General features: G+C 40.7%; 1 protein-coding gene across 6 annotated transcripts in view; it reads right to left on the bottom strand.

Annotated features, from left to right (window-relative positions):
• Rufy3 (RUN and FYVE domain containing 3) overlaps positions 1-12,088 on the bottom strand; it is a 77,290-nt gene that overhangs the window by 19,287 nt on the left and 45,915 nt on the right. For all 6 annotated transcript variants that reach the window (XR_003709390.1, XM_028752581.1, XM_028752578.1 and 3 more), the window contains exons 5-9: positions 9,141-9,264; positions 6,123-6,184; positions 5,050-5,115; positions 2,531-2,600; positions 543-635 (exon numbers count right to left, since the gene is read on the bottom strand). Coding sequence is in view for 5 of the 6 variants with exons in the window: in XM_028752581.1 (XP_028608414.1) it covers positions 543-635; positions 2,531-2,600; positions 5,050-5,115; positions 6,123-6,184; positions 9,141-9,264 (415 nt within the window). In the remaining variant the exon portion in view is untranslated. The remainder of the gene's footprint in view (positions 1-542; positions 636-2,530; positions 2,601-5,049; positions 5,116-6,122; positions 6,185-9,140; positions 9,265-12,088) is intronic.

The following is a 12,088-nucleotide window of genomic DNA, read 5'->3' as shown; positions in this document are numbered from 1 at the left end:
AAAAATAATGGTGTATTTATTATCACAGGTAAAAACATGCATATAGTTTGCCTGCATGTCTGTGTGTACTTGGTGCGTTTCATGCCCCCAAAGGGCAGAAAAGGAAACTTGATCCCCTAGAACGGGACTGTGGTTGAGGACAGCTGTGAGCTGCCATGTGGGAGCTGAGAACTGAACTTAGGTCCTCTGGAAGAGCAACAACTTTCTTATTCACACAGCCCTCTCCAGTTCCATTACTAAGGTTTTAACCACTGACCACAGCACAAACCATTAGCACACACAAACAAGAACTTGAATTAGTCTTTCCTGGTCTCTAAACAAACGTAAGCAGCAGTGGTGCCTAGGAGCTATCACAGAGCAAAGAGCGAAAGGGCAAAGGGCAAAGGGCAAGAACCTCTGTGAGCTGTTCCCTGTTCTCAGCTACACACAGTAAAGAGCAAGCTTGGTACTCAACAGTGTCCAGGACCACACCACAGAATCCTCCCCGAGGCTCACAGAGTCCTTCCTCTCACCAAACGTCTTAGAATCCGCTAAGGATTTACCTTCCGATTGGATTCCAGTAGATAGGAGCTTTCTTCTTTAACTCGTTCCATTTCTTCTTGTAAGGTAATAATTCTGTTGTTGGCAACGGCAAGCTGTTGACCAAAATAAAAAAATAAAACTTTTATTCTTTTATTAAATAGAAAAATTTATGATCTGTTAAGACATTATTTTCAGGCTAGAATCTTCTTAGGACTCTGTACCTGTAGGAAGCTATCTATCATCCACTATTATCCAGATATGTGGTGCACACCTGTAACTTCAGCATCCTGAAGGATGGGGCTACTAAGTTCTCTTTAGCTTCAGCTACAAAATGGGATTCTGTCTCAGAAAAAATAACGAGGAACATAGGAGAAATATCTTTCAAGTAGGTAAAATAAAAATAAAAACTACCTGATACTGTTTCTTTAAACGTGAACACACTCTTTTACATGTGTACATGGCTGCATATATCTGAATGTGTGCCAGTGTTTTGTGTGTCTTGTGTACATATGTGCACAGGCCAAAGGTTCATACTGGGGGTCTTCCTTTAGGTCTTTTTCCCTTACTTTTTGAGACAAGGTCTCTCATTGAACCTGAAGGTCATATTTTGGCTTAGAATGGTGACCAGTGAGGCCCCAGGATTTGCCTGTGTCTAACTCTGAGGGCTAGGCCACAAGCACAGGCCACCATGCCCACCTTTACCAGGTTCTGAGCATCCAAACTCAGGTCCTCATTCTCACACAGCAAGCACGTCATACACAAGCACATCACTCACTCAGGCACCTTGCCTGCTCTGCGACCTTCCTCCTATGCCTCAACGCTAAGAATGTTTATTTCAAAAGCATCTCCAAGGCTACCTTCTAAGTACATTTAGGAAGAATGCTTCTAAAATGTTTGGAGTGAGGTCCTGTCTCAAAAAACAAATGAATAGAAGACAGTAACACATTGCCTAAACAAGGATTTATAAGGTATTACTTCCTGTCATGAGAGTCATGTTATGAATCCTCCAAAAGACCTTTTATAGGTAATTCCAGCACTTAGAATGCTAAGGCAGGAGGAGTTTAAGGACAGAGTGGGCTAAACAAGACCTTGTTTCAAAAAAAGATGCAAACCAATACATTATCTATCTATCTATCTATCTATCTATCTATCTATCTATCTTCTCAAGAAAAACTAATTAGCATGTTCCCGATTAGTGCACTGAACTTATTTAAAGCAAGTTTATCTCACTATACATAACAGGGCAATTAGAAACAGCAAATGGGCTTTGCATCACTGTACCTAAGATCTTGATGAGAACATCTGCTTTTATCAAACACAGGGTAAGCTACAGATTTGGCCTACTAACCAGATGTCAAACACGAGTTTCTCTTCTTATTCTGAGGACTTTCCTGACAGCTTTCACATTTATATTCTTTCCTAATCTCCAGAGTAATTGTGGAGTTGAAAGAAGAAGTCTGAGCACCCTCATTTGCTGGTGGGGGAACTGGGCTTTCTCAGAGGTCAAGTGACCAAGTGAGTCAGGAGCACATGACAGTAAGTAGCACATCTCAGAAGCATGGCCATTGAGGTCCTGGCCAGTGCTGCTTATGTTAGGCATATTCAAGAGCAAATAGGGGTCATGTAGGGGTCAGGAGCTGGCCAGCTTGGAACACAGAGCAGTGTTTCAGAGAAATCTCTGTCTAAAGAGGAGGTGGTAGGGTGTCTTTGTCCAGTTGTTCCACATCGACAGTGGCCTAAATGTTTACTGAATCCTGAGTATCATGCTGAATGTTAAATACTCCAGGCTCCTTCAGTCAGACTGGTCACATAATTGCCTGGGTAGCACAGCTATATAGTCCAACTGGGAAAATCAGGTCCTGACTGCACAGCCAGGACAAGCAGTTCTTTTCTATAGCAGTTCTTATCTGAAAAGTCAAACCCTTCATGTCCAAGGTAATAGGAGTGATTGGTCTCATTAATGTAAACTATTAAATTTTATAGATCAAATAATTTCCAAAACACTTACTTCCTCTGTCAATTTAGTGTTGGATTTTTCTAACGCATCTACTTTTCCCTGAAGGTTGTTTACGGTAGCACTATTAAGAGAAGAAAAAATGTTAAGTCTCTTTTGAAAAAACAGGACCACAGCCTGTACTTGCCTTCCTAAGCCCACCACACTTATCAACTTATCACCAGTCTGTATCAACTTTCTAAAAGTTTAAGTAGTACATGTTAATTACAGAGTGAGCTTGTGATTATTCACACACACATAACATGTTTTGATCATATCTGTATTCTAATACTCTCTTTTATGCAGACAATGTCTGGCAGACTTGTTTGCTTGCAGACAGCATATAAGGAACTGTGCCCTTCAATGCTATGTCCTTGGGAGGGGAGGCTGTACTCAGTGCTTGCTGAGTGAAATCAGAGTGCGTGTGATACATGATGCTCTCTAAGCTCTCCCTAGCTACCCGAGACATCGCAGCCTCCGTGTACACGGGTACAGCATTATTCCTGCAGTGCCTCACTGCACCTCGTGGTTAACCTGCTTTACTCAGGCATATGTAACTCACACGAAGAATGCAATTCAGACAGGGTAAGGAAGAGCAGTGCTTATATTGGAGTGTCAAATATAACCACAGCTTTGCTTGGCTGATGCTGTCACAGAGCATTTGGCTATGCTTATTTCTCCAGAGATCCCCAGAGAAAATGGACTTAAATTGTTCTTGAATTTGCTAGCTGGAACTAAGACTATTCAACATTTATATTGCTACTGTGAGAGGGTGCTAGGAATGAAGAAAGGAAATAAAAGCATCCTTTGTCACCATCCATTCTGTTGGTACCACTTGAAACATGAACGTCAGTATGCCAGCTTCCTCTGAGATAAAAGACATCAGTCATTACAGTATGGTAGAAAATCAATAATAAATATACAAATAAAAAAATATAAAGGGCACCAATGTCAAGCACTATTGTGGAAAATCCCCAAACTGCTCATAACTCATTCTCAAGTGCTGGCCTTCCTGGCTAGATTAAAAATAAACCAGCACTGGCCCTCCAAGCATTCGAGACAGATCTAGAAGTTGTATGTAACAAAGTTGTATGTTACAAAGAAACCAAGGGCATGGGTTTGGCTTTAAACTAGCCCCAAGTCAGAAGTCAAAGGTAATCGGACCATAACAGCTGCTGCTGGCCATGCCTTCATTACTACCCTTCCATCTGACACAACCTCAAGGACAGGCTATTCAGAGCAGCTATCCAGAGTAGACCACGAGGCTAAACACCACAATTGCAGTAAATACGTCTTCCCTGGCTCCCTGCTCTACAGGGCAAAGCACTGACTGCTTTTACTTAAAGGAGGGAAATATTGCAGCCTTCAATAAAATGACCAGGAACTGTCTTGGGAGCCAGGTCTTTTCCTCTCCCACTGGGATGTATGCTTTTACTTGTGTACTAGTCCAGATGGAACTTTCCCTTTCTCAGCTCCTTAGCAGCTGCCATCATCTGGGGCTTGCTTGCCTGGTGTTTTCCCTTGAGTTCCAATAAACTGTGCCTGAGATCCCTTCTGAGTTTTGTTTTTTCCGTAATATGTATGGGTATTCTGTTGTATGTATACTGTGTGCCATGTATGTGCTACAGATGGTTGAGAGTCCTAATTTGGGTATGGGGAATTGAACCTGGGTCCTCTGGAAGGGCAGTCAGAGCTCAGAACTGCTGAGCCATCTCTCCAGTCCCCAGTCCATTTTAATGTTATCAATGTGACCAAAGACCTACAAAGCATATTGTACTCTGTCTCTGTGCATACAGAAACTTGTAACTGCATTATAAGTCAATTAAGAGTAGCTTTTATGCTGACCGTGCTGGCACACACCCTTAATCCCAGCACTTACAGGTAGAGACAAGTGGATCCCTGAGTTCAAAGCCAGCTGCCTGTCTTACATAGCAAGTTCCAGGCCAGCCAAGGCCACATAGTAAAACCCTGTCTCAAGAGAGAGAGAGGGGTGGTAGTGGTGGGGAATGGCTTTTATAACAGAACTTACAAAAGTTCTATTACAAGATAATTATCAATTGCTATGTTAATGTTAATTCCTCTAAAATTATTAAGCCAATTCTAACACAAGAGTATCAAAGTAATTCTGGCAAGTTTGAAATACCTGGTGAGTACTTGGGAAATCAGTGGTAGTAAAAGGTAATATATCAATAAGTGTATAAGTGAGAGACACAAGGGAACAAAACATGGTTAAAGTATTAAAATAGTGGATGGTTTACCCAACAGCAGTAATGCAGAAGGTGGCTTGATCCATGGCTAATATGAAGCATACATATCGTATGTTCTATAATTCTTAACTGACTATCTTATTTCATCTCTAGTTACAATCTCATGATCCCCTTTTATTGCCTTTCACTGCTTAGCTCTATGATTGGTAAACAGGAATTTTCTATGTATTTGGTGAATACCGGCTGAACCGGTCCTTAATGCTCATTGTTTTATGTGCCCTTTCTCTGTCAATAAACCCCCATAAGAGAACTGTACTCATTCTTTACTTCAGATGTCTGTTGAGTTCTTCTACATAGTTCTTCTGGTCTAGAATCGCAGTAATCTGTCCATCCCTGGAGGGAACAATGATGGAGGAAACAGGTAAGATGAGAGTCAGGAATACCAAGACAGCATCCCTCACCCAGCATTCCATAAAGCATGAGACTATGGGGCACTGACACTGAACCAGAAGTCACACTTGATACATCATGATTCTGAAATATCAACAAGGAAGATTTTGTGGCTCAAAGTGGGAAAAAAACTTACACTAAACAAGGCTTCTATATGGTAAGATATTTTAAGCACCATGTACATGCAGTGTCCTCAGGTCTCCTGGAACTGGAGTTGCAGGTGGTTGTGAGCCACCATGTGGATGCTAGGAATGGAACCAAGGAACTCTGGAAGAGCAGCCAGTTCTCTTGCCCACTGAGCCATCTCTCCAGCCCCAGTTAGTTTGAGTTTTTATGACAGAGTCTCAGTACGCAGCCCTGGCTGGACAGAAACTCAAGAGATCTGCCTGTCTCTGCCCCTTGAGTGGTGCGATTAAAGGCGTGCACAACCATGCCTGGCTTGTTTCTTGTTGGGAGTTTCTGATCTTCCAGGTTCAGCCTGCCAGGGTGAGTATGGCACAGCAATGCCAAGTTTGTCTACATTTTCAAGACCTACTTCAAGCTATAGAGAATTGGCTGGACATGGTGATTTCACACCTTTTGATCCTACCACTTAGGAATAAAGGCAGCAGGAAAGCCTTGGGTTCAAGACCAGCTTCATTTATATAGTGAGTCCTAGAATAATCTGGACTATGATATGAGACTATAGTCTCAGATAGAAAAACAAAAACAAAGCAATATGGAGAATTGGATTGATTTTATACATCTTTATCATCGCTGCCCCCAAAATAGCTAGCAAAAAAACATTCACCTAGAAATCCTTCTAATCATAGGCCCAAATCAGATATTTTTGTCACAACTTTATTAAAACTATATAATCAAACATTCTTCTGCCAAATCTGCTAAGGCAATATTGTTGTTGGAAATCTATATTACATCAGAGATAGAGAAACTTGATGTTTCATACGTACCCTTCACTGCCTTTACTGCTGTTTCCGTCTTTGAGATACATGGAAAAATCTATAACTCCAACCTAAAGAGAGAATTTTCAGAAGTTAATAGAAAATTTGGTCTTGCTGCTTTCTAGGTACTCAAAGAATAATAACCATGACAGTCACCAGAAGTTTATGATGAACATTTAACACTTTATTAAGAATATAACGGTAAGGGAGAAATGAGAAGTGTCAAGGTAAACGACTGAGGGTGTGGCTCAACAGCAGAGCAGCAGAGCACTCACCACCATCACGGCTACCACCACCACCACCACCACCACCACCAAAAGGAACAAAAAGAAAGGAGAAGACAATTCACAATAGTCAACAGAATCCTTTGCATAAAGAATAAGGTTTAAAATTTCTTTTACAGAAATTCTGCTACAAACTTTTTATTTTCTTCTAGGAAAAACTTTTTAAAATTTAGTTACAGAAGTTACTTTAAAAAAAAAAAATTGCCGAGCAGTGGTGGCGCACGCCTTTAATCCCAGCACTTGGGAGGCAGAGGCAGGCGGATTTCTGAGTTCAAGGTCAGCCTGGTCTACAGAGGACAGGACAGCCAGGCTATACAGAGAAACCCTGTCTCGAGAAACCCTGTCTCGAAAAACCAAAAAAAAATTTCTCCCAGCTTGCAAAGCACTGGGTGTCACTACATATCTTCAGTGCCTTGTTCTTCCTGGTCCCCTGACTCTCCCTTTTCACCCCCAGAGCTTCTCTGCACTTTCCTGTCACATGTCATCTCTGCTCCTCCCTCATCTCTGTCAGCATGTCTTGTCCCCGTTGTGGTCCCCTGTTTAGTTTTATAGTTTAAAAATGTTTAGTCTGAAGATACACCCATAAAGTCTCACCTACACAACTGCCTAAACCCGAGCTGAATAAGGACAGCCACAAAAGACAGGTCAAAGTGGACAGCCCAGTGGAGAAAGCCCAACAGGCCCCACCTACACACAAAGAACTACAGGCATCTAAAGGAACTCTGAGAGGGAGAAATAAATCTCCAGAGAAGAGTACACTGGCCATCATCCAAACCTAAAGCTCGGCCCTGAAAACATACAAATAACACGGAACAGACTAATTTAGAGGCACACACACACACACACACACACATACACACACATATAATGTAACAACAATTTAGAAAGGGGAGGTATGGAATTTGAAAGCAATCATCAAAGATGGGATTACTAGAGGGTCTGGGGGAGGAAAGCGAAAAAGAAATGATGTAATTATACTTTAAACTCAAAAATATAATAGAAAGTTATATTATAATCCAAAACAACACCCATTCCCTTGTGTGTTTTACCGAATCAGAAAAACACAAGCAATTTAAAATACCCACATTCTTAGCATCACCCCAAAAATGACCACTGCAGACATTCCGGTGTCTGTTTCAACTTTTACTGAAGGAAATCTTCAGTTTTTCAAATAGGCCACTTTATTATATATTTTATTTCTCAAAAAAAAAAAATCCAAGTTGAACAATATCGCCTTTCTAATTTTCCCTGAGTAAATGGAAGGCATCCACCACATGATTTTTTACATAAGCAGTGAGAAGCAGACTCAGGGAAATCATCTTTATATTATTGGGCAATTAACTCAAGTGTGGCTCTGATCAAAGTAAACTGACTTTATAAACTCCTTTATTGCTCACAACAGCCCGGTTAACTACTCTTTTTATCTATACATATCAAGAAACGGAAAGCACCCAAAAAACAAAGATAAAACAAACAACTCCCCCCAAGCCACCAAAAAATCCCCCCAAAACATAAATACACAAACAAACAAAAAACCTCCACCTAAGTACAAGATACATCCAGTTAGAAAATAAGAAAGACAGACTTTGAGACTAAGTAGCTGGGTTCACAGGGCCTTCACTGTGAACTACTATAGTACCCTGGCTGTTAATATATAGCCTTATATTAAAGGAAGTATAGCCAAGATAAGAATTTGGAAAAAGACAAAAATACAGCCTTTTTATATTCACACTGAGCTACAGGAGGAACTTGAAAAAGTAAAACCAATCCTATGGAGGATTTATTAATAAACTTGCTTAGGAAATATTAAATAATAGAAAGAACTTATCTAAAGAGGCATTGCCTCCAATACAACTAGCTTGTTAGACACTGAGAGAAAGAAAACTCTGTTCTATAATTGAAGTTATGTGAAGTCATGCAGGAGTTGGGGGAAAGACTGAGGAACCTGGAGGGAATGGGGACTCTGCAAGAACACCAGCAAGGTCAACCAGCTCTTGGAGGCTCCCAGAGACTGAACCACCAACCAAAGAGAATACACATCTGTAGGAGACGTGCAGCTTGGTCTTCACATGGGTCCCACAACAAGTGAAGCTGGAGCTTACCCCGACTCTGTCGCCTGCCCGTTCCCTATCAAAGGACAGCCTCTATGAGGCTCCAGGGAACAGCAGAAGGTCAAGTCCCCTGTGTACTTATCAGGTAAAGCTTAATTCTGACAATCAATTGTCAGATGGGTGGGCAAGATGTTATTTTGAAAATAACAACACTGGTGTAGTTAATTAAATAATTCAGGCAATGGCTATGCTATGTAAACCTCAGATCTGCCCAATAGCTGGACTTACAGCCTCTGAGCTCTGTTTAAATTGTTCAAAGTGTAACCTGGGACCAAGGTCTGAAGGAGAATTAAGGATGACAGCATATGTAAACTGTACAAGCCTTGGGCGTGCACACACACACACACACACACACACACACACACACAATCATGTAACATTTTATCTTCAAGGCTGTTCCCTTTTGTGCTTAGCCAGAATCAGCCATACAATATTAGACCTCTCCTTTATTAATCTTAGGTGTGTAAAGTAGGAAGGCATGCATATTAATTCTGTAACATCAAAATGAAAGGAAATCCTATTTATGATGCTCACACAATGTCTTCTAACTTGGCTAGTGTGAGCTAAGCACTCAAGGCAAAGGACCCAGAACCCAGAGTGACTCCCTTGGTTCTGTGAGAGTTTTCCCATACCTGAGAGTCCAGGTCTTCTCCTTTCATGCAGAAATTGGCATCGATGACATTCAGACCCACCAGGAGACCAGCGATAATAGCTCCTTCCTCTTCCATCATGAGGGCATTGGCTTCATAGAACTCACTGCAATAGAAACCCACAGAGCACTGTTATACTGAGACCTCAACCCTCGAATGGGACATGAGGCAAAGGGAAAACCTCCAATCACATCGTCCAGCATGGGCATGTCTGAGAATACTGTTATATAAGTAGACGATGTCTCTAACAGGCACATGAGTGGATCCTGCAGGTACTGGGAGCCACTGTCGCTGAGGGGAGTATACAGAGTCTGCTGACTTGTCTATGTTCATGATGTGCCATGGGACAACGTTGTGCCCTTTTAAAATTCTTTTCTGTAAAAATTTTTCTTTTCTTTCCTTTAAAGAATTATTTATTTTATATATACTAGTACACTTTTTCTCTCTTCAGACACACCAGAATAGGGCACTGGACCCCATTGCAGATGGTTGTGAGCCACCATGTGGTTGCTGGGAATTGAACTCAGAACCTCTGGAAGAAGCGTCAGTGCTCTTAACTGCTGAGTCATCTCTCCAGCCCCCCCCTCCAATTTTTCTTTGACTATATTTTTAAGCACATTTCTTTTCTTTTTTTTTTTTTAATATTATAGTCTTTTGTTTGCTTGGTTGGTTTTTATTTTTATTTATTATTATTATTATTATTTTTGGTTTTTCAAGACAAGGTTTCTCTTTATAGCCTAGGCTGTCCTGGAACTCACTCTGTAGACCAGGCTGGCCTCGAACTCAGAAATCCGCCTGCCTCTGCCTCCCAAGTGCTGGGATTAAAGGCCTGCGCCACCATTGCCCAGCCTTAAGCACATTTCTTTAATAAATACCTTAAATACAAATTATTATATATGTCTTTTATATATACAAACACACCCACAGAGAGAGAGAGAGAGAGAGAGAGAGAGAGAGAGAGAGAGAGAGAGAGAGAGAGAGAGAGAGCGCTAGAAAATGAGGCTCTGCTAGAGATTAAACCCAGGTCTTTATGAATGCTAGGCAAGTCCTCTACCCCCAAGCCACATCCAGCCCTACATCTGCCTATCAAATAACATGTACAATAAACAGCCTGAAGATAATCTCAGAATTTTAAGAATCATTTCCTTCAGTACTTAGGTAAAATTGGTTATCGTAAAAAAGAAAATAAAAGAAATACATATGAAACTTTTCAATTCCATCTACCAGTGACTTAAGGTATTTGGTAACTTATGAAACATACATGTCTTTGTAATATGTGTCATCAAATCATATATGCATGATGTCATTATAACTATCAAAAGAGCAATTATACTATTATAATTCACTTGAAAACAGTTTCTGACTTAAAAATATCTATTTCAACATATAATTTCCTATAATTTTATTTACATTAGTTTTATAGTATCCCACTGTATTATATATTTATTTAGCAAAAACTCCCGTTCCTTCACCAGCCCCTCTCTGGAACAGGCTGCCTGGGGCTTTTACCACCAGAGATCCCAGGAACAAAAGAGCAAAGCAAAACCATCGAGTATCTAAAAGACTATGAATGGGTAGAAAGTCTTCAAAACCCACAGACAGTCAAATCCACCTATACTATCCAAACAGTCACTGTATAATCTAATAATTACATTTGGTCAAATCTATCTATACTGTCCAAACTGTCACTGTATAATCTAATAATTACATTTCTTAGCATCCACTCAAAGAAGCTTACATCCACACGAAAACCTGCACAGGGTGCTGATGGCAGCCTTATTTAAAAAAAAAAAAACTGGAAGCAACTAAGATGCATATACAAACTTATAAAGAATAGAATATTTTTTGCCACTAAAATGGATTATTAAGCCATGAAAAATCCTTGAAGAACCTTAAGTGTATATGACTAAGTGAAAACGCTATACATTTACGATTCAAACTACCTAATATTCTGGAAAAGGCAAAGCCAAGGAGACATGAACTAGTTATCTAGAGCTGAAGGAGAGAGGCATAAATAGGTGGACCCAAGAATATCAGAGCAGGGACACATTTTCAGAACTCACAGAATGTATAGCAGAAAAGTGAGCTCTAATGTAAACTATAAGCTTGTGCCTCTGGGTGTGTGTGTGTGTGTGTGTGTGTGTGTGAGAGTGCACACACATTTGGGGTAGAGGATATAAGAAATTGTTCTTGGTACCTTGTATTCTGTTGCTATAAATGTATAACTTCTCTAAAAACAGTCTGCTGAAATGCTTTCAGAGGTCAGCCTGGTCTATAATAATAGTAAGTTCCAGGCTAACAGGGCTACACAGTAAGACCCTGTCTCAAGATACAAACAAACAAACAAACAAACAAACAAAACAAAACCCCAAAAAACAAAACCAAAGAGGTTTCCAAGTTTGGTCATCTCCCAGTCATAATCTTAGGACTTGGGTACCAACAGGAAAATTACAACTTCAAGGTCAGTCTACATGGTGAGTTCCAGGTCAGACTGAACACACAGACAACGAAACACACACACACAGACACACAGACAGACACAGACAGACAGACAGACAGACAGACAGACAGACACACACACACACACACACACACACACACACACACACACACTTGTTTTGAGACAAAGTCTCATGCAATCCAGCCTGGCCTTGAACTAGCTAGCCAGCTGAAGGTGGCTTTAGGCTTTAGATTCTTGCTTCTCTTGCTCTTATGCCCCTAGGTGTATTTTCATAAAGAGAACACACTCAATAAGCTGGCACCCGGGTTAAGCAATTTACATCAGAAACTCAGAAGCTACTTCAGGCCTTCCTACTTGGGTCTTACTACCCTACTTACTAGAATAGTCTCTTTCTATCAGGCAGGAAGGAGAAGTTTTGTGCATGTTTCTGAGCTTTATGTAAACGCAACAACACAGGTATTTTAATGAC

Source organism: Grammomys surdaster, unplaced genomic scaffold (assembly GCF_004785775.1).
Source record: "Grammomys surdaster isolate TR1022 unplaced genomic scaffold, NIH_TR_1.0 125928, whole genome shotgun sequence".
NCBI lineage: Eukaryota > Metazoa > Chordata > Mammalia > Rodentia > Muridae > Grammomys > Grammomys surdaster.
Note: the sequence above shows the minus strand (reverse complement) of the source record. Positions and strands in the feature narration are given on the sequence as shown.